At 42.5% G+C, this 27,813-nt stretch overlaps 1 protein-coding gene across 6 annotated transcripts in view; it reads left to right on the forward strand.

The window, feature by feature from the left end:
- Nucleotides 1–19,419: 19,419 nt before the first annotated feature.
- Nucleotides 19,420–27,813, forward strand: part of Thumpd3 (THUMP domain 3 tRNA guanosine methyltransferase) — a 28,746-nt gene continuing 20,352 nt past the window's right edge. Inside the window, exons 1-2 of one of the 6 annotated variants that reach the window (XM_076940224.1) lie at nucleotides 19,420–19,515; nucleotides 27,454–27,740. In XM_076940224.1, coding sequence (XP_076796339.1) covers nucleotides 19,482–19,515; nucleotides 27,454–27,740 — 321 coding nt within the window. In that variant the 5' untranslated portion in view covers nucleotides 19,420–19,481. Of the gene's footprint in view, nucleotides 19,569–26,294; nucleotides 26,463–27,453; nucleotides 27,741–27,813 lie in introns of those variants that run through there. The other 5 variants (XM_076940225.1, XM_076940226.1, XM_034511695.2 and 2 more) reach the window with 5 other exon arrangements.

A 27,813-nucleotide genomic window follows, 5' to 3' on the forward strand; every position in this document is an offset into this window, starting at 1 on the left:
GTTGATACAGCTTGAATTTACCAGTGAGCAAGGTGTCAAGTCGCTGAGATGCCTGTGGTTTGCCATGGTTATCAAAGTAACATGATGTAGTATAAAACCTTGCAGTGTTCCTTGTGCACAAATCTAGACCAAATTCCATGCCCAGAGAAGGAACACAGTCTCTCACTCCCTTCCCAAACACTCTTCTCTAAAGAGAGCAATCTGATTGATGCTACTAAACAGATTCTGGTGAGAAAGAGGAGACTACAAGAAACAAACATTGTATCAAAAGACCTCTTTCTGCTTGCAAGTGAACTGTTTGTATAGAAAAGCTGGTGATAAACCACTTCTCCCCCTTTGTCTTCACAGCGCATTGGGTTCCTGCCCCTCAAGATCTACTGGTTTGTGAAATATATTAACTGTAGCACACCAAGTTTCAATTCCGACAGAAGGCAAGGGTCATTTACCTCCAATTAAACGTCTTCAATAACACATTCCCAAGCAAAAGGAACTTGGTGCAAGAAGGAGACAGATTAGTGCAAGAAGGAGACAGATTAGTGCAAGAAGGAGACAGATTAGTGCAAGAAGGAGACAGATTGTTACTAGAGCTGCCCTGCTTATCAGATATGAATGGCTCTAGACCATTAGGAGATCTCCAAACACAATTCAGAACCCACTGCTCATTCCAGGAGATGCATCTTCTACATGAGTAGTTCCACTGCAAAATCAGAAAGTGTGACCATAAGAAAAAACTCTTGCTTGTTGGTGGCTGGACAGCTATGGTCAGTTTTTAGAATACCAGCACATTGTGTCAATCATGATAGCCTTAAAAATAAAGTTATCGTTAACTTAAAAACACTTTGCCTTTGTTTTTATAAAAGAGGAGCACAACGATGATTTAAAAAAAAAAAAAAAACACGAATAAACTGCTCTGGAGGAGGCTGGGCTGAGATGGTGAGACCCAGGGTTGCTGACCTCAGTAGGTGGTTCTGCACCACCTGGTCAACCCAGCAGCCTCTTGGTCTTTCCTTGGTCTCTCTATTTTTCTTATTTCTAGACTTGCTTCCTCATTGGTTTCAATCACTTGGCCCCTCTGGTTCCTCCTCTTCTTGTTCTCAGTCCCCTCTTTTCTGCCTTGCCCCACACCTCGAGCAAAGCTGTTCCCCACAGGACAGCCTGCATTCCTCTGATGATGGCACAAAGGGAGCCTTCTCTCAGGCAGGGTCCACTGTGAGGCAATTTCACTAATTTCTTGTTCTCAAAGACTCCTGACTTTCTTCTGCCTCTCTCAGTTTCTCTCTGTCTCTGTCTCTTTTTCCCACCCTGCCCCCAAATGTGTTTTGATTAAAGAATAAGGGTAAATTTGGTCACCAATCAGAGTATAATACATTTGAAGCCTAGGTGACTACTGGGGTTTTGTTCAGGGATTTTTAGGGCTGTCAATGGAACACAGAGCAAGCATTCTGCCACAGAGCACACCCCACACTCAACTCACAGACAACTTCAAACCTAGTTATTTATTGGTGGCTGGAGAAAGGGAGTCAGTTTCTCTCCTTACACTTTTACATGGGTTCTGGGAATGGAACTCAGTTCACCAAGCTTACACAAGTGTCTTTTCCTGCTGAGCCATCTTGCTGGTTCGTATACAACTTCCAAATGACATTTTCAAACATTCTTCCAGAGAGTAGTCCTATATAGATCTTCTAAGATACTAAAGTAGAAATTCAATTCAAATCAACAATTACTGAACGTTTACCAGATGCCAGATCTTAGCATAAGATTTGGGCTCTGTCATCAAAGAGAAAACACGTCACAAGAAATAAAGAAAAGCAAATAGTCACCAGCCGTTTGTTAGGGGCTGCGGCATAGCTCAGTAGTAGAACTCTTGCATAGCACACAGGCTCTGGCTTCCCCCAGCACTACAGAAACAACAGGCAGCTGTTAGATGGAAAATGGTAAATGGTAGTCCCTTCAGTATCGACAATGGGAAAGAAATTCTCAGGTACTCATTTAAATATGAAGATAATGAAATTGATGACAACACCTGTTTCTCAGCATTAAAACTGAAGCGATCAAATCAGAACATGTGTGTTGTTTAGACTGCACAGTCCTGGGAGTCTAATTACTGCAAAATAAAAGAGTTAAAAGAAAAACTTTAGTGTAATTGAATGTACCTTGCAACTGTATCACTCAATTTCTGTTCTACTCAGTCATTCACTCAGCCATTCTAGACTCTAGACTGAAGCCACTCTAGATTCACTCTAGACTGAAGACTAGAAAGAAAAGGGAAACCCATGAGCCCTGAAATAAAGCACCCAAGATCTAAGGGAATGGAGACACAGAAGAGATGGAAGACGATGTGGCGTGCTGGGACAGAACTACAGACGACATATCAGATGGTAGACCAGAGATTACACATCCCAGGCCAGGGAAGGAGAGCAGCAGCATGGGCTGCTCTGGACATAGAGTGTAATAGCAGAGGAGCACTGGCTCACTAAAGTTTTCTATGTGCTAGTCATATGCTGGGCATGTGACACGTAATGGGTCCAAAAAGAGACACTGGACAGACAGACAGACAGACACACACAAACATATGGTCTATACTACTTAATATATATTTATTATATACAAATAAATGTATAAATTTTAAAAGAAATAGGGTGGCTGTGAGATGGCTAAGGCCTTTGCTGCTAACCTAGAAGACCTGCATTTGATCCCTGGGACAACATGGTAGAATGACTACTGATCAACTGACTCCCATGCTTGCCCTCTGATCTCCATACATGTGCGTGTGTGTGTGTGCATGTGTTTATTATATAATTTAATCAATATGTAATTATATAATATTAACACATTGTAATATAATATTAATTATATGATAAATCTATGGTTTATGTAATATAATTTATATATAAGTATATATTTATTAATATACACTGTGTGTATGTGTGTGTGTGTGTGTAAGCATATGCCACTGTATATTTACATGGAGGGCATGATGTGTGTATGTGAGCACATGTGTGGAGATCAGAGGTCGACTCTGTGATCAGTGGAGTCAGTTAGTGAGAACAAACGCAGATTGCTAGACTTATGCAGCAAATACCTTTACCTGCTGAGCCATCTCTCCTGCCCAAAGATGTTCTTGAAAACATCCTGCTCATTGATTTGGTGATTTGGCTTTGGTGGCCATCAAGTCTCTTGGCCTAGGAAAATTAACAGTTGGCTGCCCAGATGGGAGGAAGGAAGCCTCAGACTAAGTAGAGAGTGACTTGTCCCCTCTGTTACTGTGTGGCTCGAGGATGTCCTTTGGCTCTCTGATACTCAGACTCTTCATGGGCACCATGAGAATGTAATTCCACTTGACCTGACAAGGAGGGTCACTGGGATAAAGGTTATAGAATATGCTTTGAGGGGCTGACGAGATGACTTAGCAGTTAAAACCCCTCTTTCTGATTTCCAGTACCCACATTGTGTTGTATGCCCATTCATCACTTCAGTCCCAAGGGCTATGATGCCCTTTCTGACCTCTGTAGGCAGCAAGCATGCCTGTGGTGCACAACCATACATGCAGGCCACACACTTACATGGAAAATGAAATGAATAAATCTGAGTTTTTTAGAAAAAGAAAACAAACAAAATAAAAGGCTTCAATGTTTTTCATTCAATGTCCCCATGGTAAGGCCAGACTGACGATTCATCTGCTTACTGACTGACAGCCAGCAAGAGCCCCCCAACTAAGGTCCCAGGAGTCCTGAGAACTCCTTTCCTATGCACCACACTTGCCTGTGGTATTTATTTCTGCCCCTTCCGCAGCCCCTACCCCTGAGCTGCATGTGGTCTCCTCAGGAATGAGAATACATGCAAAGCACAGGTAACTGAAGGGAGAGCTCACCTACACAGCTTTTGGGGTTCATTATCCAGGCTGGGATAGGATAATTCACTGAAGGAGCCATTTGGGGGTCACTCGCACTCTGGAAAGACAATGTTTTAGGGTAACCCACACTCTCATAAGCCCAAGAAACATAGTGAAAACAGAAGTGTTGGCTTAGAGCCTGAATGCTTGTGGCTATGAGTTTACCTGTTCTAGTCTTCCTCTCTCATCCTAAATTCCAACAGAATTAAGGTGTTCACAAAACACCTTATCGGTTCATTTACTAAGGAAAATTCTTTAAGAAGAATAATCAAATCAGCTTGTATATTTTTACTTAATTTTAAAACTTTGTTTGATGTTTAAACCTCGTTGTAAACTACATCCTTCCAAGAGCCTGAGAGATGGCTGGATGTTGAAGAGAGAACCTGAGTTCAGTTCCCAGCACCCACACCTGGCAGTTCAAAATCACCTGTAACTCCAACTCTGAGGCATCTGACAACCTCTTCTGGACTCTGTGCAGTAGCATCTACAAGCACAGATCCATGTATGGACACAAAGTTATACACATAATTTAAAAATAATAAAATTAAATTGTTTTAAGATTACATCTTTTAAATAACTTCATAACTTAGATAACTTAAATGGCTTTAAGTAACTTAGAAAATGACCAAATTTTATAAATAGTATCATTGTAAAGACACGTAGCTCATACCTATTTCTTGTGGAGGGGCATTGCCCTGAAGTTTCTCTCACTTTAAATCTGAAGCACATATTTATCATTTTTATCTAATAAACTTGCTATCTTGGCTTCACACTGGCTTGTCCTGAAATTCTTTTCTTCAATGGAGTCAAGAATCTGACTTTATTTTTTGGCGGCCTCTAAGGAGGAAATTCCTCAGGCTATCGGTAGCAGTACTGGGCTAAATCCCCTCCTTACCAATGATCTTAGTCTGCCAACGCTGCTAGAGCCTGGGGTTTTGCCATAAAAACTGTAGTTACAATGGGAATTCCCCTAATTCAGTTAGCTATTGCTGTATAACAAATTACCCCACAACTTAATAGCTGATATCAAAATAGTTTATTATTTCTGAAGAGACTCTGGTCAGCCCAAGCGTGGCAAGCATGGCTCTGGCAGGCCTTGCCCTTTCCCCTCATTCCCTCCGCCTTGCTAAAAACTGTTAAGATTACATTCCTAAAGCTAGCACCCGAGGTCTATTCCCTTATTTGACCACTTCCGCCTCCTGAGGCTGACCAACAAAGTCCAGCTATCCAAGTATTTAAGTCCAGCAATCAAAAGCCCCCTTTGGCTCACCTAATTAACACCTCATCCTAACACAGGGTTTCTTCTTGTACCTTTATAAACTGCCATTTTCCTATGTGCCTGGTCTGTTTCCTCTCTATCCAGAGGCAGTCCTTTATCCCCCAGGGACAAATATTCCTCCTCCCTCTTCCTTGTTCCCTTCCCATTCTCCCTCTTCCTCCACCTCCTGTGTCTGTCTCTGAGTCCCTGCCCTCTGTCCCTTTGGGGCAAAAAAACCTCCTTTGTGCTGAGAACTTGGTCTTGGAGGTCCTGAGCCAATATTTTTTCTTTCAATTTCTACTATTTTACTAGTTGCTTAGATAGTTTTTCTGTATTAACTGATATGACTACCTTCATTTGGAAGGTTTACTAGGACCTAGGCCTTTTATTTTCAGGTGTTATTATTTCTTTGTTTACTAATTACTGAGACACTGTCTCATGTAGGCAAGGGTGACTTCCAACTTGCTTTGTGTCCACGGATGATTGTAAACTCCTGAACCACCTCCCAAGTGCAGGTATTTCAAGAGTATATCCATTTTATGCAGGGCTAGGGATAAAACCTAGGGTTTCTAGAAGGCTACACAGGCAGTCTGCCAACTGAGCTACAATCCCTGACCCATGTATAAATAAACCTCTGATTTTAAAAGATTAATTTTTAACAGAAAACATTGTGTAGAACTGACTCACTGGGTAAAGGCACCTGCCATCAAGCCTGACAACCTGAGTTCAATCCCCTGCAGGCATAAATACACACAATAAAAACAAAAAACAAACAAACAAAAACCAACCAAACAACAACAAACCCAATTTATGTGACATTACAAAACACATCCAGACCCTTTAGTGTACATTCTATCAGGTTTTCCTCAGTCCACAGGGTCTACATCAATGACCTGGGTCCCTGACCCTTCTGGACAGAGCCTTTCAAGGTGAGACCCCAAGACCACCAGCACCTGAGAACTGTTAAAATGCAATTTCTTGGGCCCACCACAAATCTATTGATGAAGACATTGTGGACAACCTGGGCTAGTACTAAACTTTGTTTATGTCCTGGAAACACCTGAAGAACTTAACAGCCTACCAATGCCAGAGCCCCACACTCAGAGAATCTGACTTACATACCCTGGGTGCAGCAGTCCCTGTAAGATGGTAAGTGTTCTGCAAATGATTTCACTTGAACCTTGAATTCAAGGTTGAATCCAAGGGGGTTGGGAGCTAGGGATGTCACAGCGGGAAAGTACTGAGAGATTAGAAGGCTAGTAAACACCCACCTACCCACCCCATCCCCCTGTCCCAGTGCTGTGGCTCTGACTCAAGGTCCCCCAGAGGCTATTCAAGGGCCCTACCCCTGAGCTACATCCCAGCCAGAGATTCATTCTTGCAAGAGCTCATTTCCAGTTACCTTCCACAGAGTACCATGGGAGTTACATCCCAATAAACCCATCTTAAAATCAGATCATCACAAGCCTAATTCTCATAAATCAGAGACTATCTGTGTGTATATACATACTCACAGGAATTAGCTTTCATGACCACCAAAGCTCAGGATCTGCAAGGTGAGGCCAGGGGTATGGCTCAGCAGGTAAAGGGCTTGCCATGCGAGACTGGTGGCCTGAAAACGATCTCTGGAATCCATATAAAGGTGGAAGGAGAGAATCTACTCCACACAGTTGTCCTCAAACCTCCACTTGCATGCTGTGGCACAGTCCAAAGGTAGCCAGGTGAGTAAAGTTGCCTTTTCATCTTTTTGTTCAGTTTAGGCAGAAGGATATGCTTTACTAAGTGTACCAATTTCAATGCTAATATCATCTAGAAACATACCTCAAAAAAATGGCTGAACAAATATTTAGGCATTCCATGGCCCAGTCAAGTTGACACATAAAATTAATCATCACAGGGAGTATGGACTTGAATTGGTGGACCAGTGTGTCCCATGTGCTTTTCATGAGGATCTAGGCCAGTGAAATTCTCTACCGAAAAGGCCTCTGTGAAAGCACAGGTCTTGAGGAAGGCTGTGTAAGAAGGCACATTAACATATCAAAGCTATGAATCATCCCTCGGGAAAGAAGTGACTCACAACTTTCTCAACGTTAGCGTTTGATCCCAGAATCTGTTTTTTTACTTAACACCTACCTATTCATTTCCCACGGAACTAAAGTGTTGCATAGCACATATTGGGAAATGCTATGCCAAGCCATGAGAAGATAACACAGATTTGGAACGTGGGTTGGGGCATGATGGTTTAGAGGAATCTGACGGGAGTATACAGTGATATTAAAGAAAATCCAGAAACCCAGAGCCCAGCCGTATCTGAAGTGATAAAGGTTGTTCTTGGGGGGGGGGGAGATATGATAAGATATTTAATGGAAAAGTATTTGAATATATAGTTTATAAAGAGAAAAGAATAATAGAAAATCCCAAACTTTGGAGCGTATGAAATGAAAGAATAGCCACAGATGGGGTGGGGAAAGAAAGAAAAGCTGGTTTGGGAACAAAGGTATGGCATATTGGCTAGGGGTGTAGCTTAGTGGTAGAGTATGTGCCTATCTGAGGGAGGCCCTGAATTTTGATCCCAACACCCCCAACATACGTTCACAGCTGCACACATGCACACACACAAGATAAGTTCAATTTTTGATGTGCAGTTTGAGGATCACAGTAGACATAGGGCTGTAAGAAATACACAGCAGTTATCTGAATTCTGAGATTTGTCTGTAAGACATCAAAATGATTCACCAGCTTGGGACTCATCAGCATAGAGTTGGAAACTACGTCACCTTTACCCTCTTTCCTTCAGCCAGAACAATCCCTTCTTTTTTGAAAAGGCCATGCGTTTTAAGCCAGCCGTGGGGCCTCTTGTGAATTGTACAAAGATACTTTCTGAGACATCTCTGTGCACTGTGGCAGTAGGAAGCACCATCCTTCAATGAAGGAAACCTTGGACTCTAAGTTTTCAGCCCATGTTGATTGTGGGCAGAAACATTGCAATCTTTCTGTTGCATGTAAAATGTCACCTGGGGAATCTCAAAGCTCTGAGTACCTAAAACCATCAGCTTTCAGATAGATTTTATAAACTAAAACAAAACCATGCAGTCTTTTCAATGCACTAATGAGAATATGCTGGGCATCACTGTCCATCAGTTCAGTAAGTCTTTACCATGGGCCTTCTGTGTGCATAGCCATAGTGGTCCAAGGCCTTTCCCCTCCTCCATACTGTTCTGTCTGAATCGGAGCTGTGCCCTGCTTCCCCACCAGCTGTCTGAATTATAATCAACTTGCTTAATTACTTTGGGCCTTGGCTTCCTTATTTATAAAAATGTCTTTTTTGATTATTTATTTATTTATGAAACAAATGCTTCTGAGCTCCTGCCTTGTAGCTCCACTTAGGCTAAGCATAGTGTCCTCTCACAGTAGCAAAGGATGATCCCTGTAGTCATGGAGATTAAATCTCACTGGATTCGGTGGGGCAGTGGTGGTGCACACCTTTAATGCCAGCACTCAGGGGGCAGAGACAGGGAGATCTCTGACAGCTAGAGGCCTGTCTTGTCTACAGAGTAAATTCCAGCACATCCAGGGCTACACAGAGAAATATTGTTTCAACAAAACACCACCACCACCCCAAAAAAGGTCATTGGATTCTTAAGAATTAGAGATAATTTGTGCAAATTACAAGACACAGTGGTTCATGTGTGGAAGGCACTCAATAAATGCTGGTTTCTTTATTTTTGATAAATCAAAACACACAGATCCAAGTGTTTGTGGCAGCCAACATGAGCAGCAGGACAACTAGGGCAAGCACATGTGTAGTGGCCACATCCTCTCCAAAGGACAATATGAGACTCAACACCAGCCCACTGTCCCAGGAACAGATAGGGATCCAGGGTTCTTTCGATTTTAAAGAAAAGCAGTGAAAATCCCTGTTTTAGAAGTTTCAAGCCTAGTGTGGGCCAAATACAATACCTCTGGCCCAGGGAATGCTGGTTTGCAAGCTGACAGTGAGAAGGCAGTGTCTTCAAGGAACTCTCGGTTTTCACTCTCTCTGAGACATTATGTTGAAAAGCTAATGGACCCTTGAGTGAAATCCTATTTCACTCCAGCTCAATCTCAATCAATCAGCCTAACTCTCTTCACGCTCCACTGAAACAGGAACCTGGAGTGACAGGGTCATTATCACCAGAGGAAAGGGAAATCTCACCACGGGTCATCAGCTTGCATTGTGGAAATGACTGTAAGGGGTAGATGGGAACAAACAATAGAAGGGGGCACAGCAGAGAGCAGCGAAGCACATCGGTTCGAGAATCCAGTCATGCTGATTGGATCTGAAGGCATCCACTGAGGGACAGCCACATAGACAACCAAGCACTCAGTCAGTGCCTGTAAGGTGGTCTTCCACCAGGGAGATAGATGCTCACTGTTCTCATCATCTCTGACTCACTCTTTCCACTTTATGGATTTAATATCTGGTTCCATCCTTTAAAAGAGCTCATGATTCCCCTCTGTCCTCTCTTCCTCCTGCTGCTTCAGAACAGGGCAGATGGAAAAATCCATAATAAACAACAGCAGATGTGAGAAGATAGATATATTTGTGAAGCCCTAAATGAAGCTAACTTAACAGACCAGAATGTAGCAAGTCTCATCCCTTCTAGAAGAGTCTAAGTATTCCTAATGCTTTCATTCTGCTTCATAGAAATCCAGTAAGTATACTTCTGTGCTCATGCAACCTGGTTCAAAGTTTTCTTTGTATTCAACCATGTAAGATTAACCGGATATTCTATAAGACCATGTCATCCTGTAGACCCAAGTGTCATTCACCTATCCCAGATTCTATCATATGACTTGAAATAACACGTTTCCTTTATACTGGGAGGATATAGAAACAATAATACTGGTACCCAGTCCCATTCCTTGGATTGCAGGAGACACGAATCCTGTAAAAGAGATGCTAAACTCAGTTTACAATTGGAATATATAACCTTAGGTGATGGACTGGGGAGTTCCTCAAAAAGAAAAAGTCTAGGCTGGCAGAAGAATCAAAGGGCTTATCATGTATGAAAATCTTTGCAAATTAGTGTCTCACTCAGCCTGGGATGCCGTAACCAAGCACCATAGACTAAATAGCGTAAGTGGAAGAAAGTTATTTTCACGAAATTCTGGAGATTAGTTTTTGGTGAAGGCTCTCTTCTGGCTTGCACAGGACAAGTGAAGAAAGAGAGAGAGGGAGAGAGAGAGAGAGAGAGAGAGAGAGAGAGAGAGAGAGAGAGAGAGAGAGAGAATATGAATCATTGTCTTAAACCAGGAGTTCTATAGGGTTAGGGACCCACACAATTAGTACCTCATTTCATGTCACTTAACATTAACTACCTTCTTTAAAAAAAAAACAAAAAACAAAAAAACAAAAAAACCACTGTCTCCAGAGAGAGTCATATTGGAGGTTAGGACTTCACCATCTGAATGGGAACATGGAGGGAGACAGACAAGCAATGAGCTATTCAGAGCAATACGCTGCAGATGCTAAAGGGATATTACCTGATTATTCCTCAACCCCCTTGACTCCCCTTCCCCATCATCTTCAAGTGTTCTTTAACTCTATGAAGGAACAAAAACATACCCATGAGAAAGTGTAAGTGTCTTTCAGATGCTTGAGAGCATGAAAGATTGGAGAGTGGTCTTCTGAGGGAAGAGGCTGCCACCAACACAGGCTGTAGCCAATGAGCTGTGTACTGATCAGCATGTAGAGGAGGCTAGCAGACAGTGTGGTCAGAGAGTGATGAACAGTCTGGAAACCAGTGGCCCAGTGAAAGCTGGGAATGACAGTGGGAGCAAATGGAACACTATGCCTGTGGTCAAGGGGAATCTCAAACGGCAGAAGCAAGAGATGCCAAGCAGAAAGTCTGCTGTTCCAATTACACCCAAGAGCCACTGCTACCCTCTCAGCACTTCTTACACATGCCTTCCCCATTCAGAGAATCCTTTGAGACAAGAAGAATGGGTACCAAGCTTTCTGCCAATCACAAATTGAAGTATGGCTGCAAATGTCACACTTATATTCACCAGTGAGCCCAGAAGATGTGTGCTACCTGAGTTTTCCCATCAACCTATAGAGCACACACCAGTGGGGTCCTTTTTCCCAAACTGCTCAAGCCTCTAAATATGGATTTTCTCAACACTTTGCTAACAATAGTAGCGTTTGCTATGTCTAAATTGAAAGTTAAGTTGAGAAGCTAAAATAAATATCGCGTTTCTCTTTTATAAAAATGAAAACCGGTGCTGAGGGGGAGACACAGGTCTGTGGTTAAGTGATTGCTCTACAAGTCTGAGGACCAGCGTTTGGATGTCCAGAACCCAAGTGACTGTCAGGACGGCATGGTGACCTGCCTGTAGTTGCAGTTGTGGAAGGTGGGGACAGAAATCCCCAGAGCAAACTGGCTATCAGTCTAGCCATACAGGCCAGTTCTGGGTTTGACCGAGAGACTTCAATTCAGTGAATAGGGTGCAAGAGTACATGAGAATACCTCACTCTTAGGCCTCACCATGAATATGTGCAGGTGCTTATACATACATGTGAACTGTGTACCAACACATACATGTACATCACAAACACATACATGAAAAGGATTTTGTGGGACCCTGTGTATATAACTATCAACAGCCTCTAAGTGGCCAAAGTAGGGAATTTTCATCTTTGTAGCACTTGACCTCTCCAACAGCTGCCATGTGGACAATTCCCGGCCACTCTCTCCTCCAGTGACCTCCTTTTCCTTCTCAACTCTCTGGCCACTGTTGGTACGCCATTCTCAAGCCAGGCACACATAGAAAGGCAGGAATTCTTAAAACCACACATGTACCTGTGGCACTACCAGGAACTGTTCTGAGCACTTAGACACTGGAGTGATCCCCACCCTGAAAAGCAGTGACTACAGATCAGACACAAAAGGGGCTGTACTGACCCCAGACCTCCGCCTGGAGAACCTCCACTTCTCACCAAGCACTGGGCCCTGGGCCCGCTGTATGGCTAACCTGCAGGTGTCCTAGTGAGCTAAAAGGAAAGCAACAGTGAGTTGGTCCTGCCAAGCTTTAAATCCAGACTAGCCGACTGCAGGCTGGCCTAGCTGCCTGTTTGTTTGGTCTCCTTGGTGGCCTCCTGTCTTGCCCAAAGCACTTACCACTCAGCAGGAGCATTCCCTGCACAGCTCCTTTTACTGTGCACTTCCAAGAAGGCTGAGGATCACCTCAGTTTTAACTATGTGCTTTAACTATGATTTGCACTGATCATGTAGACTGCCAATTCTGCGTTCTATGCTTACAGAGCAGACACCTGGGCTCCAGACACTGACAGCTTAGTACAGGTCCCACAAACCCCTCACACCTTGTGTTTCTAAAACTGAATTCATTACTTCCTTCCAGTCCTGCCTTCCTCATATGTTCTTTCTGGCCATCACCTGGACCTCCATCAGTTCAGTTAAACAAGCTTGAAAGCCAAAATCATCAAAGGTACCTACGCTTCTTTAAACACTTATTTGAAGCCCTTCAGGGATGACAATGAATCATACTCCCTCTTTTGAATGACTAACTTTAGCACTGGCTGGCAGGTGTGGCCTGTGTTTATTGTTCTCACAGGAGCGCTGATGTCATAGGTAAGACACTAGCTATGTGTACATCAGCTTTTCTGACTCATCTACAGCAGCCAATCCTTGTTTCTCACTCTCAGTGCTGCTCACCTGAGCTGCTGTAATCAGCATCCCTTGTTCATCTTCTGGCTTCTGCCAAGGTACTGTTTTGTTTCATTGGTTTCTTGTTCCTAGTAATGTAAACATTAAAAAAAAATTTTTTTGCTGAAGTAATAAACATCTACTGTAGACATCTTGGAAAAAATATAGTTACAGATATTCGCTGTTAGTGTAGTATGTATGAATGCATGTATGTATGTATATATGCATATATGCATGTATGTATGCATGTATGCATGTATGCATGTATGCATGCATGCATGCATTCCCGCCATTTTCCCTCAATGGGCATACCTCTTTAAATGGAAAGGATTATATTACACACATTCTTGTATGTCCTATTTTTAAAATTAGTTTTGTAAATAATCTTTCTGTCAGTAAGTCTCTTTGTTTTCATTATTAATGAAAATGTGCCATCTTACTATTAGAACCATTAAGTATTTCCTAATCTTACAAAAATACACTGTAATAAACATCTTTATGCACAGATCATGATCATATTCATGGTCTTCCCCTATGGGATTAGAAAAGCCAAAGAAGCTGCATCGTTTGAAAACTCTGAGGCCGTCATCAACCACTCAACAGAAGGGCCTGATCCTGCTACATTCCCACTGTGGGTGATCTCTGTAACGCGCAACTTAGACTGCTGCTGAAAACTGGGCAGAAAGTTATAGGTTCAAATACAGAAAGGCAGAGAAGGCTCAGAAATAAAGCATTCACAAACATTCAGGCCAATGTCTCCAATTTCAGAGTTCAGTTCCCAACATTCACATCGGGTGGCTCACAACTGCCTGTTACTCCAGTTCCAGGGGCATCCAATGCCCTCTTCTGGCCTCCTTGGGCACCTACATGTATAGACACACAGCTGGGTAGTTAAGTGTCAACTTGACACAAGCTAAATTCACCTGAGAGGAGGGAACCTTAATTTTAAAAATGCCTTACTGGAAGTGTTTTCTTAATTAGTGATGGGGGAGGGATCAGTCCATTGTGGGTGATATCAGCCATCCCGAAGCTGGTGGTCCTGGCTTCTATACGAAAGCTGGTTGAGCCAGCCATGAGAAGCAAGCCAGTAAGTAGCACTACGCCATGGCGTCTGGATCAGCTCCTGCCTCCAGGTTCCTGCCCTGCTTATGTTCCAGTCCTGGCTTCTTTTGATGATGAATTGTGATGTGGAGGTGCAAACCCAATAAACCCTCTTTTTCTCAAGTTGCTTTGGTCACAGTGTTCCATCACAGCAATAGTAACCTTAAGTAGAACATACAGAGGCAGGCAGGCACACACACACATCCATGTAGATTACAAAATTTAATGTGAAAATACAGCCAAGTTTGGTGGTACAGGTCTATAATCCCACCTACTTGGGAAAATAAAGCAAGGTGATTGAAAGTTTAAGACCTGTCTGGAATAAAGAGGGTTTAGTCCAGTCTCAGCCACTTAGTGAAATCTGTCTCAAGAGAAAAAAAATTAAAGGGGGTGGGATATAGCTCAGTAGTGTTTGCCTATATGTATGTGTGAGTCCCTGGGATTAGTAACCCCCCACCAGATTAAAATAATCAAGTTTTGATTCTTAAAGCAAGCAGCATGTAAGACCAAGGACTTTCATTTTCCACACATGACTAAGTATTTAATAGCTTCCTTCGTTAATTATTAAGGGTGATTAAGCATTTATGTTCACAGGGAAAAAAGAAGTACTGCCAAGTGTTTGCAATGCTGGATTGCTCAGGAAGTTTGGCAATGATGCTAATTTTCTGCTGCACATGTGAGAACATAGGTTGTGGGAGTTTCCAGTATTTCAGAAGAATCTTCTTGTCTTCTCCACTGGTGTTTCTCCTCTTCGTCCTCTTCTTCCTCCTCCTCCTCCTCCTCTTCCTTCTCTTCCTCCTTCTCCTTTAGTACTTCATGGTGTTGTGAGTTTCTATCACAGCTCTCTTCTATGTGTTATTTCTCATGTCAAGTAACTTTGTTTTCCTGTTTTGGATCATTCTGTTCATGCATAAATGCCATGATATTCTTGCTTAGGTCTCTCTCTCTCTCTCTCTCTCTCTCTCTCTCTCTTTCTCTCTCTGTCTCTTTGTGTCTCTCTGTCTCTCTCTCCTGTGTCTCTCTGTCTCTGTCTCTCTGTCTCTGTCTGTCTCTGTCTCTCTCTCCTTTTCTCTCCCTCTCCCTCTCCCCTCCCCCTTTCTCTCTCTCTCTCTCTGTAATCCTGGCTGTCCTGGAACTCACTATGTAGACCAGGTTGGCCTCAAACTCAGATATCTACCTGCCTGCCTCTGCCTCCTGGAGTTGAAGTGCGAGAGCTAAATAAAGGTGTGCTACCACGCATGGCTCCTTTCTTGTCTTCTGTTATTACCAAGTTCTGAGCCAGCCTAGGGAGAATGAGGGCAGCACGTATAGTTTAAGGTCCTTTGGCTCCAATAACTTGGAACCAATAGTCTGAATGACTCAAAATATCCCTTCCTTGAAATTAGGTTAGTTTATTTATAAAGATGCCTGACCCCTAAGACGATCAGATGTTTTGGGGAAGGCAGGAGCCGAAAGCAATCTTTTAGGAAGGTGACAGGGAAGGTCAGAGATTTGTCTTTATTCTACCTTGACTTCAAAAACCCAGTTCTTAGGTGACAGAAGAATATATGTGGTTCTCTGTTTAACATTAGCAGGGCAAAGAGATCAGCTGTGTTGAGAACTGTAATAACACTGCTCGGTACTGGGATGGGCTATCTGTGGCTACAGGCCTGCAGAGTCACAATAGTGAGGATATGAAGATGAAAGGCTAGTAGAAAAGAGAAGCAAGACCTTCCTATCCCAGTGACTATCCAAGGAAATAGAGGTATCTGTGCAATTTGTTCTAGCTATCAGGTCAATACAGCTTTCCGAATCTCTCCTGGGAAGTCATGCTTCTAAAATGTATATGATTACCTTGACAAACAGCTTAGGAGAGGATCTAAAGTCTGATTCCAGCCAACCCAGCTTACATTTCAAGGGGTTCTTAACAGAAACTCCCGAGAAAGGACTGTTGTACTGCACATCAGTGCATTTCCACTCTTTAGTCTATAAAAAGAAGAGAAGATTGGCAATTAATCCTATTTGACTTTGTTCACATTTCTACTGCCAAGAGGAGCAGTTACTCACCAACAGACACTAGAAACACCCAGACGCTAACAGACATGTGCAGTCAGGCCCTTGTCAGGCTTTCCCAGCTTGCCATTCCACTCAGAGAAACCTCTGGTTGAAGTATTCCCAAGCACCACAGCAGGCCTCTCCTCAATAAGCAGAGGATTTTTTTTGTTTTTATTTTGTATTTTGATTTATGTGTATAAATGTTTTGTCTGTATGTATGTCTGTGTACCACATGGCCAGATGAGGGGACCATATCCCCTAAAAATGGAGTTACAGATAGTTGTGAGCCACCATGTAGTTGCTGGGAATCAAATCTGGATCCTCTGGCAGAGCAGCCAGTGCTCTTAACCACTGAGCCATCATTTCTCCGGCTCAAAAAAGTGGAGTTTTATATGCAATAAAATCATAAGCAACAATGATTTACAGATATATTTTCAGCATTTTTTCTTGGATCATAGAAAAGATGGAATAGCCAAAGATAGAAGGAGAGAAAAAAGAAAGGGAAAATCAAGCATTGCAGTGCATGCCTGTCATCCTAGTATTCAGAGGCTGACAGAGAATTGCAAAGAGGAGGCCAAGCTGGGTGATGTAATGAATCTGAGGTCACCCTGTGTTACACAGCAAGACCTGGCGGGGGTGGGGGGTGGGGAGGAGGAGGTGAGGAGGTAGAGGAAGAAAAGGAGGGGATGGGGAAGAGGAAGAGGAAGAAGACTAAATGAAAGCAGGCTAAAAGTAAGCAAACATTTTAAGAGATAATGTGAATGGTTTATTCCAGTACTGGATTGTTTCAGCTAGTGAGCATAATCTATGTTAACATTGCTCTATACCCATTGTTTAATTCAACACAGTTATTATACATGTTCTATATGTTAGTCATGGTTCTAAAGAAGGAGTGCTTTATAGAAAACAAAACACAAGACAATTTCCTCCTTCTTGGAATTCACCTCTCAGTGGGGATAGCTTATTTAGTTATCCCATTAAGAAATGGAGATAGTAAAGTCAGGAGTGTCTAAGGTACAGTCCAGTGGCAGAATGTGTGTTCAGCATACACAAAGCCCTGGTCTGATCCCTGGCAGCAAGAAAGAGTGAAGAATGCAAAGAAGAGAAGAGAAAAACCATATATAGAAACAGAAAGACGGGGACAAATATATAGGACAGAAAAAACATTGAGGGATCTTCTAATTTTGCTTCAATCTTCTAGTTTTGTAATAATACAGTGACTTGGGGAGGAAACAGTTTATTTCATCTTAAGGCTCACTGTCTATCACTGAGAGAAGCTAAGACAGGAACTCAAGGTAGAAACCTAAAGGCAAGAAATGAAGCAGAGGCCATGGAGGAGTGCTGCTTACTGGCTTGCTCTCCATGATTTGCTCAGCCTGCTTTCTTCTACATCTCAGGCCTACCTGCCCAGGGATAATGCTACTTACAGTGGTCTGAACCCATCCAACATCAATCATTAATCAAGAAAATGATCCCAAAGAGGTGTCGATAGGCCAATCTGATGAAGGCAATTTCTCAATTGAGGGTCCCTCTTTCCAAAAGATTCTATCTAGTTTGTTCCACATTGACGAAAACCCAATCAGAACAAGGGAAGAGGATCTAAAGGAAATAAGATCCTGTCTCAAAACAGATTCTTTAGGCTTGGCTTCCTCACATAGTAAGTAGCAAGAACACTGCAAAGAGTAAAAGTAGAAGCTACCAGGCCTCTCATGACCCACACTTGGGCATGACATATTGCCACATTGCCACATTCTAGAGAACCAAATCAATCCAGAGGTCAAAGCAAGCCATAAACCCAGCCCAGCCAATGCCCCTTGTTGAGAGCAAAGTTACCAGAATTGTTGGAAGCCATTTTTGTATAACCTTTATATTGCTTCCATGAATATCCACAGCCACTTATGAGCCATTCACCATTTCACCCCCTATTGTATAATTAAGGAAAACTCACTCTGGGTTGACTAAATAGACCTGTAAACATAGGCATCAGATCTAGGAGTGGCTCTTCGTGGCTGGAGAGCTCCCCTTTACAGCTGTCTTTCAAAGTACAGGGCAGTGGTTAGATGGATGGAACCTAGTGTTCCTTCTTCTCTGAGAGAGAGACAAAGTACTGAAGAGTCCAGATGCTGGGGTACAAATCACTTTGGTTTGTAATTGAATGCTGGCTCTGACTCATTGTCTCCATGACTTGGGCTAATTAGCCCCAGTTTCACCACCTTAATAATGGGATTGATAACAATATACACAGTTCAAACAATAGTGAGATAAGACCCCCTGGACACATGCAGCTAGCTCTCTTTTCTCATGGGTTCTGCATGCATTGACTCAGCCAGAAAAGAAGGATTGTTTTCAGTTACACCCGTACTACACATGTACAGGCTACTTACATAGAATTTACATTCTTTTAGTTATAAGACAATCTAGGAATGCCTTAAAGAATACAAGCAGATATTCACAAGTTAGTACTAAGACATTTTATATAGAAACTTCAATATCTTTGAATTTGGAGATCTATTGAGGCACTTGAAATGAATCTATTGCCACACCAAAGGAGTGCCTACTATTGTTAACCTGAGTGTCCTAATTCTTTGCATTGAATCAAGCAGTCTCAAGACCACTGTGTCAAGAGCTTCTGTGGCTTACTGATACTAAGTCCTTGTGACTTCACCATTGTCCCATTGTCCCCATGGACTGCCTCAGTCAGCGTTGCCTCTGACTCCAATTCTGCTGCAGTGACTAATCTCAAGGAACTCTGTCACAACGTTGACCCTGCGCCTGCTCTTTTGTTGCACCTCGCATCCCCTTTGCAGCTAGCTTCTATTTGTGCTAGAGACCTGGTGGCCATTCATGTTTATCTACACCATTTCCTCTGCCAGTCTCTTTCAGCTATGACTGGACAATTGGAAGAGGAAATGGAAGTTTCCAGGTTAGGTCATTTGCTGCATTTGTTTCCTGTACTAGCTCAACACCCCTCCCGTCCCTCACCCCCTCATGCTTTGAAATTGCCAAAATTGTTCCAGTTCGAGGAACCACTAGGTGGCAGGGCTGTTTCATTGCCTGGCTTATCGTCTTCTTTATTCCCTTCTATACATCAACTGCACCAAAAATATAGTTCCTTTAAAATGAATGAGTTGCTTTTAAATCAACTTACTTACTGCTACGCAATTGCTGAAGAACTAAGAAAAGTCACATACTTTACTCTGAAAATCCACTGTGATGTCACTAATTCCTTTTGGAGTTCTCACAGGGGTCAGATTACTGCATAAGTTTTACTGCCTTTGGCTTGAAAGGGCGTGGGAAAAGCAAATAAACCAGTGCTTGTTGAGCACAGGGCCAGAGCTGACTGTTTTCCCTCTAGTTGTCAACGCCCAGCAGGACAAAGGTCTTTAGGTTAAGGGTTCACGGACTATTAGGCTGTTGTTTCATTAATAGGATTGTGGTCGCATCTCTCCTTTCCCAGAGCCGTGCCCAGAAGGTTGCTTTGGAGGAGATGGAATTTCAGCTGCTCACTGAGACAGAAGCAGGTGCGGGCACATCCCTCCTTCAGTTACGTCCCCACAGGAATCCAACCTGCCAGGTGGGATCCCTTAACAAAATGGACTAGGAGGGACAGAGGAGGGAGGAGATGTGGAGCGAAGGCCAAGAATGCTAATAAAGCCCTCGCCTTACAGCAGGGAGGACGGGAAGAACTGTGGTAGACAGTTGACAAGAGGAGACATACAGCTAGGTGTGGTAGTTCACACTTGTAATTCTATTACTTGGGAGACAGAAGCAAGAAGATCATGAGTTCTCGGCCAACCAGTGCTACTAAATGAGACTGTAAAAATAAATAAACAGGTTTTTAATATATATTTATCACTTAAAGTTAAATGCAACATTAAGATACAAACTCTTGGGGGCTGTAGCTGTAAGGACAGAAGAGAGAGGCAAATTAGGATAAAGGAAAAGTTAAAGCCAACTTAGGTACCACAGCACAATCCATAGAAAATATAGAAAAATCAAAAACAGCAAGGAATAGTATTCATAAGCAAGGAAAAGTTATTTGGAGGCATGAAGGCAATCAGAAAACAAAACTAAACTAAAACCACCCAACCAAACAACAACAAACCCTGAAAACACAAAGAGCTGGTAATTCTTGTGTCTACACCAGAGATATAGTCACTAGGCAATACAGTAGCTGTGCCGTGTGATTTTCCTTTTTTTTTTTTTTTTCTTTTTTTTTTTTCTTGGTTTTTCGAGACAGGGTTTCTCTGTGTAGCCCTGGCTATCCTGGAACTCACTCTGTAGACCAGGCTGGCCTCGAATTCAGAAATCCGCCTGCCTCTGCCTCCCAAGTGCTGGGATTAAAGGCATGCGCCACCACCGCCCGGCACCCTGTGATTTTCTAACCACCGCCTTGCTTTGTCTTAAGGATGGGCTGGGGGGTGTGAGATAGCTTGGAAGCTAAAGTCCTTGCTACTCAAGCTTCACAATCTGAGATCAATCCCTGGAATTCATGTACAGGTGAAATGAACCAACTCTACGAAATGACCCTCAGGCTTCCAAACAAGCCATAACATGCATACACACATCATCACTACCTTCACCATTATCGTCATCGTCATCATCATCATGATAGAATAGATGAAGGGCTGGTAAGATGGCTTATGGGGCAGAGTGCTTGCCAAGCAAATCTAGTAACATGAGTTCAATCCCTAGAACCTGCACAATAGCGGAAGGAGAAACCCGACCTTGACCTCTCTCTCTGACAATAATAATAAATTACTTAAAGAACGGGCTGGTATAAAATAACTTTTATTTGCCTGAAGAAATTGTTGTCTCTGAGACTTACTGCCTCTATCTGCTATCCTGGGCCTACTCCTGGAAGCTTCTAGCCTCTGTACAATCTTAATCTAGGCCTAGAATGTTTTCAGCATCTAAGACTTGCTGCTACTGAATAAACTCACCCTTTCTTGTTCTTTCTGATCTCTGACTGGCTAGTTCAACTCAGCTGTTCTGGCTCAAACTCCTCTCCAAGATGACTAATCCAATCCAACTTCTCTCAGCTTCTCTTGAATTGTTCTGCTTGGCCTCATACTAACTCTGGCAATCTGTTCTACTCTTCCAGTTCCTTGTTCCCTGGTTCACTCAGTCTTAACCTGTGCCTAGTTTGTTCTCTCTTCAACCTGTCTCTGTAAAAATCTCCCGGTGTAGAAACTTGTAAAACTGCCTCCTCCTTTCTCTGGGCTGATTTCTTAAATAGCTCTTTTTCCTCTCTTCTTTCGAGAGTTGGGGATATCCTATTCTGTCAAATCTTTCTCTGATTCATCACTGTCTGCCACTCAATTAACATCACTTTCAAATATGGCTGCTTCCTTCTGCAAACTAATTTTACTTCATCCTTTGGGATTCAAGGTGTGTACTAAGGGCATGTCTGTATTCCAGCCAAAGGGATTAAAGCTAAGGACTAAGCCACACCACAACTAGAAAGTTTTCCCAGCAAACAACACAATCTTGGGGTTTACAGCGTGACCAAATATCCTGGAGCAGAGAAGTAGCTCAATGGCAGAGCATATATGAGAACCTGGACTCAAAGTCTAGTACTGACAATAAGTAAATAGAAAAGAAAAAGAAAAGGCACACACACACACACACACACACACACACAGAGAGAGAGAGAGAGAGAGAGAGAGAGAGAGAGAGAGAGAGAGAGAGATGTAAAACATTTAAAGATGTGCTTGTTTACTTGGAGATGACTTTAACTTAATAGAACCACTACTGTGAGTTACAAATTAGAGGTGACAGTTTTCGTACATACATGCAACTTATTCAAAATAGGCATTTTCTACTAAGGATACATTCAGTCAATATTTTCACAGCATAAATTCAGGTTATTTATGCTACAAACTAAAATTATGTTCATCTTTCTAATAAGCTGGACTAGAGATAAAGTATGCTGTTGGTTTCATTGGTGGCACTTTGGTACGAGCTTCTTAGCATTCGCACCTATCGGCAGAATGTGGTTGATCTACAGCAGCAAGTTTGTTCGGCCTGGCCACACACTTCCTTTTTTATCTTCTTTTGAAAACCACATCCAGTCTATCAGCAGTGACTGCTATTCCTTCTGAATATATCAGAACTTGACACCTCTCACAATATCCAACCCTAACACTAAAGTTTAAGTAGCACCTCCTCTTACTTGAACCACAGAAATGGTCGTTACTGCTTTCATACAGGCTCCAGAGTGGTAGTTTTTTGTCGTTTGCTTTTTAGGTTTGAAACAAGGTATCAGGTAGTTCAGGTTGGCCTCACACTTGTCAGGGAGCTGAGGATGACCTTGAACCTCTTTCTCCCAAGTGTTAGGATTACAAACCTGCACCGTCACCACATACTGGAGATGAACTCTAGTTGGCATACAAAGCAAACACTTTGCCAACTGAGCTACACTCCCAGTTCCAAAGCAGTGAATTTTTAGAATTTATTTTTTTATGTGTGTATATCCATGTGTGTGTGTAATATATGTGACTGTGTATGGAGACCAGGAGACTGTATCAGGTCCCTTGGAGCTGTGAGTGACTCATGAGCCATCCAGTGTTGGTCTGGAAACTGATCTCTGGTTCCATAATAGCAGCAAGTAGTCCTTTCTAGCCCCAGAATGGTATGCTTTTAACTGTAAGGCATGGTGAGAATTTGTAGAACATTGGTCATTTCAGCTTACATTTGACTCCTTCATTTTCCTCAGCCTAACAGCCTAATGGGCCTCTTAGTTAATCCTAGATCGATTGTACACTGTGAACCTGCTCTGGAATACTCTTCTTCCAGATTGCTAAACAACCTGCTGTCTTCCTCCAGACTCTGCTCTGTGACCTTATCAAAGAGGCCTTTCCTGTACCGCTAGTATAACATTGAATTCTTCCCTATATCTCTAACACTCCAACTAGATAGTTTTTCTTAATAATATTGATCCTCAAAAAATGTTATTACTACATATTGTTTATTATGATGTTTTTCTCATTAGAATATATTGCAGACACCCAAGGATCTCTCCCTTGCTCTCCACTGTTGTATACCCAGAACCTAAAAATATGTCTGACATATAATAAATGGTCAATATATTGTTGCCTAAATTGACATGCCCAACATATGACTGGTGGAACCTAATTAGACAGTATAAAGACACACATTAGATACACACAAGATGGCACTAAATGAGACCCAGAGAATGTCTCTTCAGTATTTTAATGCTTCAGTATGTTAAGAAGGTCTCTGTTAGTGCTGAGTTGTCTCTACCACCTGGCCATTTATCTTCACAACTGGGGAATGGGAAGCTCTATATTCACAACCTATTAAAAGCCTTTTACAATCCTAAGATAAAAATAAATAAGCAAACAAATACATTTTTAGAAAAAATAAACAACATAAACCTTTTTATACAGAATAGTAGTTGACCAGAATTTAATAATCTTATTTACACTGATTTTTTTCATGACTTTGTGTGTGTACAGGTGTGCACACATGTCATAACTCCATCAGCACTGGAGGTTAGAGGACAACCTGTAAAAGTTGGTTCTCTCCCCCATGCCATATAAGTCCAGAGGCTAGAACTCAGATTATGAGCCTTGGTGGCTGGGACCCCCACATGCCAGCCATATCACCAGCTACTGTTGAATGCCATCTATTTATCAAGTGGCTGGCAGTGTGTTAATCTCATTTACTTCTCCCAACAAGTCTAGGAGGGAAGTATGATTTTGCAGATGAAGAAACTATAAATCAGTCTCCCTTAAGATCCAAAGCTTCCTCCACCAAGATAAAATTTACATAAAACTGGCAATTTTATTAGAGTGTATAATTCAGTGTTTCTTAGTACATTTAGAATGGTGTGTAATTTATCATTACTACCTAACTACAGAACATTCACATTCCCTGAAAAGTCAATTACCTTTACCTATCACCCCAATTCCTTCTAACCTAAGCTTTCTGACTCTACATAGTCACCTTTTCTAGACACTGAATATAAGTGGAATCGTAATCTGTGGGGTGTTGTCTGTTTGTGCTCTCTCTCTCTCTCTTTCTCTCACTGTGTGTGTGTGTGTGTGTGTGTGTGTGTGTGTGTGTGACTGGAGATTGGACCTACAGCTTCTCACATGCTAAGATAAAAAGGTCATTATCACTGAGCTACATCACAGGCCTATATGTGGTCTTTTGCATCTTGCTTCTTTCATGTCACCCAGGTTTGTCCATATTGTAGCATACCTGTGCTTCAGTACTTTTTATGAGGTAGCTTATGGTAGGGTTCTTACCTTGCTCATGTAAAGCACTGGGTTTGCTATCAGGCACCACAAAATAAAAAATGTTTCAACAGTACTTTTTAATGACTAAATATTAACCTGTTGTGCATACACCACATAGATAGTGTTGTTTCTAGTTGGGGGCTATATGAACTATGTTTGTGAACAACTTCTTGTTTGAACATGTTTCCACTTCTGAGTATACGCTTGCTGATAGAATGGGCAATATGGTGAATGTATGTTACATCTTTTTCAGAAAAGCTAAACTGAATTCTAACGTGGCTGTAACATTTTGCATTGTCAGCAGCAAGATTTCATCGCTCCACATCCTTCCTGTAACATGAGAGATGACTTTTGCTATTCAATCTTGCCATTTGAATAGTTATCATAAAGTTAGTGTTAATCTCCCTAATGATTGGTGGCAGTGGCCACTGATTCATGTACTTCTATTGGTCATTTGTGTACCTTTTCCAAAAGCTCTGATGCAAGTCCTGTGTGAAGCAGGATGAAAGAGAAATTATGAGGACCTGAGAAAGGAGCCTCTCTCAACAGTTGAGAGTCATATCCCAAAACACTTAGCAACTGCTTGAGACCTTCCTCCTTTTCCATCTCTGAACCTACAATTTTCTAGAACTCCCATCAGAAACTCCGTTTAGTAAAGGGCATGATGTCCTGTACAACCCTAGTGGCTTCTATTTTATCAGATTGTAATCCCATCCAAGGTACTTCTGAAGCACCCTATAGTCTCATTCATGAGAAAATAAAGGAAAAAGCTTTCTTTTCCATTTGATGTAACTTCAGAGCCACTATGATTTGTTATTCTTAGTTCCTAGGCTTAAAATCCATGCTAACACTGTCTGTAATAAAGCTTGCTCTTTTTTTGAGAGGTCTACACTATGCTTTCAAGTGCTCTTTACTTTTGTGTGTGTGTGTCATTGTTGTTGTTTTGTTTTTTGAGACAGTATTTCTCTGTGTAGCCCTGGTTGTCCTGGAACTCACTCTGTAGACCAGGCTGGCCTTGAACTCTGAGATTCACCTGCTTCTGCCTCCCAAGTGCTGGGATTAAAGGTGGGATAAAATGTTACACCCATCACTTGGCTTTCCAACCCCAGCCCAGCCCTAAACACTTATTTATGGAGGTAAGGCTCTCATGGCACTCTTGTGGAAGTCAGAGGGTAACCTGTGGGACTCTGTTCTCTCCTTCCACAACGTGGGTCCTGGGGATGGAATTCAGATGGTCAAGCTTGATGGCAGACACCTTTTACCTGCTGGACCGTCTAAGTCAGACCTTTTTTTTAAAAAACTAAACTACAATACTCAATACTACTTTATATTATATTGGCTGGTCCCAAAGCTTCCTCTTTTAAAATGTTACATTTGGGGTTGGTGAGACGTCATAAGTGGGTTGCTTCTGACCTCAAGTGTGGCACGCAATCTCCCTCCACACACACATGAAATAAATGTAACTAAAATATATGAAATGTAACCTCTGGAATATAAAGAAAAACACGAAATAATAGTGTAATAACAGTCAACATAAAAAAGCGGTCTGAAAACCTCAGACTCTGGGCTATTCTCTAGTAACAGCCCAGCTCGTTGGCTCTTGAAGAAACTAAGCCGGGCATGGTGGCACACACCTGTAATCCCAGCATTCCGGAGGCAGAGACAGTGGCTATCTGTGATTTCCAGGGCAGAACAGTCGACAAAGCGAGCAGGCCAGTCAGGACTACACAGTGAGACGTCCATCTCAAAAATAATTCCAAGTAAAAAGTGTTGTACAAGACTTTGGAAATGGGGGGTGGGGGAAAGAATCTCTTTAGACTGGGTTTCTCTGGCTTTAAAACTGGAATCAAGTCCCAGTCTCATCCAAATGCTCGATACTTAAGGCAAAAAGAATAAAACAACTGAACTGATGCAGCGCTCGCTAGGAGAACGCCCTCCACAGAGGTTACCTCCGGCCAGGTGACCGGTCGGCAGTTCTTCCTATTCCGGGTCACAGTGCAAACAACTGCGCACAGCTTTACGCGCACACTCGCCCACCCCGAGCGCGGGAGCACCGTGACCCCCCCCAAGACCTGACTTCCGTTTCCGGGGTGACAACTCGGCTTCCGGCGGCGTGCTCTGAGCGCGCCGAGCCCGCAGGTGCGGCGACCGGAAGCGTCTGTGTTTGCAACGGGTAACTGGCCGCGGGTGAGAGTGGCCGGGTGGGTCAGACGGAGGGAGGTCAGTGGCGGCTTTGTGTAGGTCGGTGCTAGGACGGAGCGTCTGGCCTCTCTCAGGGCCTCACAGAGGTTGGGAGTGAGAGACACATCTCCCTCCAGTCGGAGCAACCCTTCAAAACTCTGCAACCTGTCTGTAGGAGTTCTATTCACAGTGGCGAACAGTGACATAGTGTGACCGCGTTAACCTTTGTGGCCTGTCCTTGGCACAGCATAAGGACAGGGAAGATGTTAGCTTAAGTCACAACGCTTCCATCACGGCGTGGAGCCTCCATCACCTTAACATCTATCCAGCCCCTTCAACCTACACAAAAACTCCCACAGGAAGTCTGTTTTACTAGCTTCCGATATTTCTAAGATCTCTGGATGCACATCATTGGATCTCAGCGTCACCATGTAGTGGGCTTTCAGATCCTTGTAATTGTTTAGATAGTGGAAGTTGAGTTAATCTTTAATTCACTGCCCACTTGACTATACGGCAGAAAATAGATACCTCACTCTCACACTAAAAGTTTTGATCATTAGTCCAGAATTGTATTATTCGCATTAAAACCTTCCAACTTTGGGAAAGAGGGATATATTTAGTTTCCAGTTCGAAACTAGACAGGATTAACTTGCTTTAGGGTCATTTGGACCTGTGAGTGAAGGAGGCAAGAATTCATAACTTTGAACCACCACAGCCTCACATGTTCTGAACTGCTAAGCTGAAAGGACAATATAGGAGCTTCTGTTTTTATGTTTGCAAGTATAAAACGGTGCTTACCAACACAGATGACCCTAAGCCAAGTATTGCATTTGGTGGAAATACTCTTGGCTTGTCTTTTCTCCTGATGAGCCTGTATATTGCTTGTTTAATCATGTTTCACTGCCTGTAATCCATGCCCTTATTTATATGACAATTTTAACTCTGGTACGTACATTGAAATATGAAAAGAGACTGAATTATTTTCCTTTTACTTTTCTGTATTGCCTTTAGAGACTGTTAGGCCTTTTAGAAACATTTCGATCATGTCTGACACTCAAGAAGCTACCAGTGAGCACCTGGATATGAACTTTGATGAGGACAAGAACCCTGTGCCTGTGACAGAAAGGGGTGTCAGAAGTGAGTCTGAGCATCTCCAAGTCACTATTGGGGCCACTGTACCTACTGGCTTTGAACAAACAGCTGCAGATGAAGTGAGAGAGAAATTGAAGTCATCTTGCAGAATCAGCAAAGATCGGGGCAAGATATATTTTGATATTGCAGTGGAAAGTCTGGCTCAGGTTTGAACGAAACAATATTTAAATTAGTCTTTTAACTTGGTTATTTTATGATTACTTTTCTGGTTTATAGACC

The sequence above is a fragment of the Arvicanthis niloticus genome, chromosome 9 (genome assembly GCF_011762505.2).
Source record: "Arvicanthis niloticus isolate mArvNil1 chromosome 9, mArvNil1.pat.X, whole genome shotgun sequence".
NCBI classification, from domain to species: domain Eukaryota; kingdom Metazoa; phylum Chordata; class Mammalia; order Rodentia; family Muridae; genus Arvicanthis; species Arvicanthis niloticus.